General features: G+C 66.3%; 1 protein-coding gene across 1 annotated transcript; it reads right to left on the reverse strand.

Annotated features, from left to right (window-relative positions):
* Positions 1-254: 254 nt before the first annotated feature.
* Positions 255-1,378, reverse strand: TPBGL (trophoblast glycoprotein like). Its single transcript, XM_079321143.1, has one exon. It carries the CDS (start codon positions 1,332-1,334, stop codon positions 258-260), a length of 1,077 nt encoding a protein of 358 aa, XP_079177269.1. The 5' UTR covers positions 1,335-1,378; the 3' UTR covers positions 255-257.
* Positions 1,379-3,884: the final 2,506 nt, after the last annotated feature.

The raw sequence follows: 3,884 nt of genomic DNA on the forward strand, positions 1-3,884 counted from the left end.
GGCGCTTCGGCAGCCGCACGGCCTCGTGCCTGGAACGAGCTGGAACGCCGCCGAACGGGACGGGACGGGACGGGAGAGCGCGCAAGGACAAGCGCGTCGCAGCTGCGCGACGCCCTCTCCTCTTGGCAGCGAAACGGGGGAGCAAAAAAAATAAAAAATAAAACAAAGAAATCGAGTTAAACTTCGCACCTGTCGAATATAGAAATCTAAAAGGAAAGAGAGCTGTACACGGTCCAGGCGGGCAGTCCCGGGCGCCGTCAGAGGGCGGGCGTGCCCGCGCAGCGCGGGTCCGCGTCCTGCTCGTAGCGGTAGTGGTAGCCCTCCATCTGGTCGCGGCAGGCTTCGCGCAGGTTGTGCAGCCAGCGCTTGATGCCGCGGCGGTTCAGGTAGAGCACCATGAGGAAGACGATGCCGATGAGCGCCAGCACGATGCCGAAGAACACGTAGGAGGCGGTCTCCAGCTGTCCCGGCTCGCCGCCGTCGCGGGGCGCGCAGGCCAGCGCCTCGGGCCGCAGGCGCAGCAGCGCGGTGCCGCGCAGCGCCGGCGGGGCCGCGCAGCGCAGGCTGCGCGCGTCGAGCACGCGGGCGGCGGCGGCGCGCAGCCAGGCCAGGAAGGGGCGCAGCCCGCAGTCGCAGCTCAGCGGGTTGGCGCCCAGGCTGAGGCGCAGCCCGCGCAGCTCGGGCCCGTCCAGGCTGCGCAGCTCGGCGGCCGCCAGCCGCTGCAGAGAGTTGTTGCGCAGGTCCAGCTCCTCCAGGCCGGGCGGCAGCAGCGCGGCCGGCAGCGCTCGCAGCGCGTTGCCCGCCAGCTCCAGGCGGCGCAGGCTGAGGTTGCGCACGGCCAGGGCCAGCTGCTCCTCCAGCGGGGCCGCCAGCAGCGCCTGGTTCAGCTGCAGCGTGCGCAGCAGCGGCGCCCCGCCGAAGGCGCCGGCCGCCACCGAGAGCAGCGGGTTGTGGCTGAGGTCGAGGGTGCGCAGCGCGGGCAGGCCCTGCAGCGCCATGTCCTCGATGGCGCGGATGTTGTCGTGGCGCAGGCGGAGCAGGCGGAGGTCGCGCAGCGGGCTGCCGGCGAAGGCGGCGCGGGGCAGCACGCTCAGGTTGCTGCCGGCGATGCTCAGGTTGTGCACGGCGGCCGGCAGCTCCCGCGGCGGCTCCTGCAGCCGCTCGCAGCGGCACTGCTGCAGCCGCGGGGTCACCACGCAGTAGCAGGCGGCGGGGCAGGCGGAGGGGCAGGCGGCGGCGGCGGCGGCGGCCGGCACGGCCAGCGGCAGCACGGCGAGCCCCAGCCAGGGCAGCCAGCGCCCGCCGCCCGCCGGCCGCGCCTGCCTGCGGGCCATGCTGCCGCCGGCGCGGGCATGCAGCGGCGACCGCCGGGCCACCGCCGGGGCACCGCGCCGGGGGCTGCGGGGCTCGCTCCTGCCGCGCCGCAGCCCCCCGCACCGGGCCGCCCAGGGACCGGGCCGCCCCCGGCACCGGGCCGCCCAGGGACCGGGCCGCCCCCGGCACCGAGCCGCCCCCGGGGCCGCGCTGCCTCCGGCGCCGCGCCCGCACACGGCGGCTCTGCCGGCAGCGCCCGCCGCGCCGCTGCCCAAACCGGCCCGGGGGGGTGGAAGGGGAGGAGAGCGAGGAGGAGGAGAAGGAGGAGGAGGAAGAAGAGAAGGGGACGGGTCGGGCTGCCCGGCGCTGCGGGATGCGCTGGGGAGCGCCGCGGGCAGCCGCCGTCGGGGGGAGCTGAGCCGGGCTGGGCTGAGCCGCGCTCGGCGCCGGACCAGCCGCGGGGCTGGCGCGGCCCCCGGGCCGCCCCCGGAGGGATTAGGGGATGTCGCGGTCCCCGCCAAGCCCGGGCAGGATTTGGAGGCTGTCCCGACCTTTCCCAGCAAGGTGGGAGCCGCGGGGCTGCTGCCGTGTGTCGCCCCCAGCCCTGGGGAGGGAACGCGGGCTGTCACGGCGTCTTTCCACGCCAGGGAGGATTTAGGGAATTACCTCAGACCCCTCCCATTCCAGGAGGATTCCGGCTCGGCTCCAGCCGAGCAGGATCCGGGGGCTGTCCCCCTCCCCTTCCTGCCCTGGTCCCCGTTCCGTGCCCAGCAAAGCAGACACGCCGCACATCCCTGAGCGCTGCGGGGTTATCTCCCTCTGCTTCCAACCCTGCTTGGTCCCCGCTGGCATCCCGGGGGCTGCCCAGGCCCGGGGGGCACACGGAGGAGGGGTTTGGGGTGGGAACGGGGTTTTTGGGATGCCGGAGTGATGCACAGCCGGGGACTGGGAGCGCTGCGTTCAGAGCCAGGCGCGGCAGCAGTCGGATCCCCTTCAGTGCCAAATAGCTCTGTGCACCTGAGCTGGGGTCGCATTGAATAAAGCCCAGCCTGGGCACACAGAGTCCCAGACCGGTTTGGGTTGGAAGGGACCTCGAAGTGCATCCAGTGCCACCCCTGCCACGGGCAGGGACACTTTCCTCTGTGCCAGGTTGCTCCAAGCCCCGTCCAACCTGGCCTTGGACACTGCCAGGGATGGATGTCTTATGGATCTTGACTTTTCTTCTCCTCCCTGCCCTTATCTCGCATCCTGACCTTTTCCCCAAAGTATTTCCCCTCTTTCCAGGGTTCCTTTCCCCAGAAACTCTCCTGAATTTTACAGGGACCAGGTAAATTCTGGGTGCTGCTATGACTGGGTGCTCCTGACCACCCTTTGCTGCACTCCCAGAAATTGGGCAAACTCTGTATTTAAAGTGACAGTGTCTGACAGCAGCCAGAGGAACCAAGTAAGCTTGTGGACAGGGCAGGGGAAAGAAATAGGTTTGGGAATGTGTGTGCCACCACAGATTTAAGGGTGGGGAGAGCCAGGTGTGCAGTGGGTCGTGCTGAGCCAGCACTGCAGCACTCCCAGATGGAGCCTCCTCTCTCCCAAAATAGCACTTTGCAGCCCATTTATCACATTTAATTGCTATGTATAAAGAATTGGTAGCACTCTGGGAGACAAGGCGAGGTGAGGCCGGGTGAAGCAGGTCCTGGCAGCTCTCACCAGCCGGGCTGCGAGGATCCTGGCACCTCTCAGTGCTGCCCCGGGCTCCTGGGACAAGGAGCTGCCCTAGGAAAGGACAGGCACCTTCCCTCCCGATCCAAAAGCCATAAACCAGGCGGGTGAGTGACGGTAGAGGGTATGGGAGAGCTTGAGGCTCTCTGCAGCTGATGACTTTGGAGGGTGGAGATGCTCCAAGGTTTGGAGGGCACGGCAGTTCGGGGCTGTGCTGCTCCTGAAGGGCTGGGATGGATCCGAGAGCCTCCTGCACCACCCCCCGCCCATGATTCCGCGTTTGAAGCAGCATTGAAGACTTCCTGTGGCTAAGGGCCGGGAGATTGCATCTGCATTGCCATGTCTGGGGATGAGATTAGGTCGGGCTGATGTGATTTGTTCTACAATTCCACGCAGACCGCTGCCCATTACCTCGTTATCTTCTGGAGGCTTCCAGGGAGAATTGATTGCTGTTGCCATGTCTTGGGTAACCACTGGCAGAGCTGTCACCTGCTCGGTGACATCACTTCTCTTCACCCTCGGCACCGGTGGCCCGGCTTAGTTTTGGTTTTGCACGCTGGGGATGTGCAAGCTCTGGTTCCTCTCTCACACTGCAGCATCCCTTTAGAATTCACTCCTGGGACACTGGAACTTCTCATTCCCCTGCAGGAGCACGCTTGGGAAAATGCTGGAATAAAAGGAAGGATTTTATTGATGTTTCCCACATCAAAACTACTGGAAATTTTCTTTCACTTAAAATAATCCTCCACATGTATTTGCAGAGGTTTGCCACTAAACTCCTTTGCTCCTTTTGATAGCCCAGTGCCAGTGCCGCTGCTCCAGCCCCACTAATGGGTTCCTGGAGCTAACCCAGG

The sequence above is a fragment of the Erithacus rubecula genome (assembly GCF_903797595.1).
Source record: "Erithacus rubecula genome assembly, chromosome: 1".
Lineage (NCBI taxonomy): Eukaryota > Metazoa > Chordata > Aves > Passeriformes > Muscicapidae > Erithacus > Erithacus rubecula.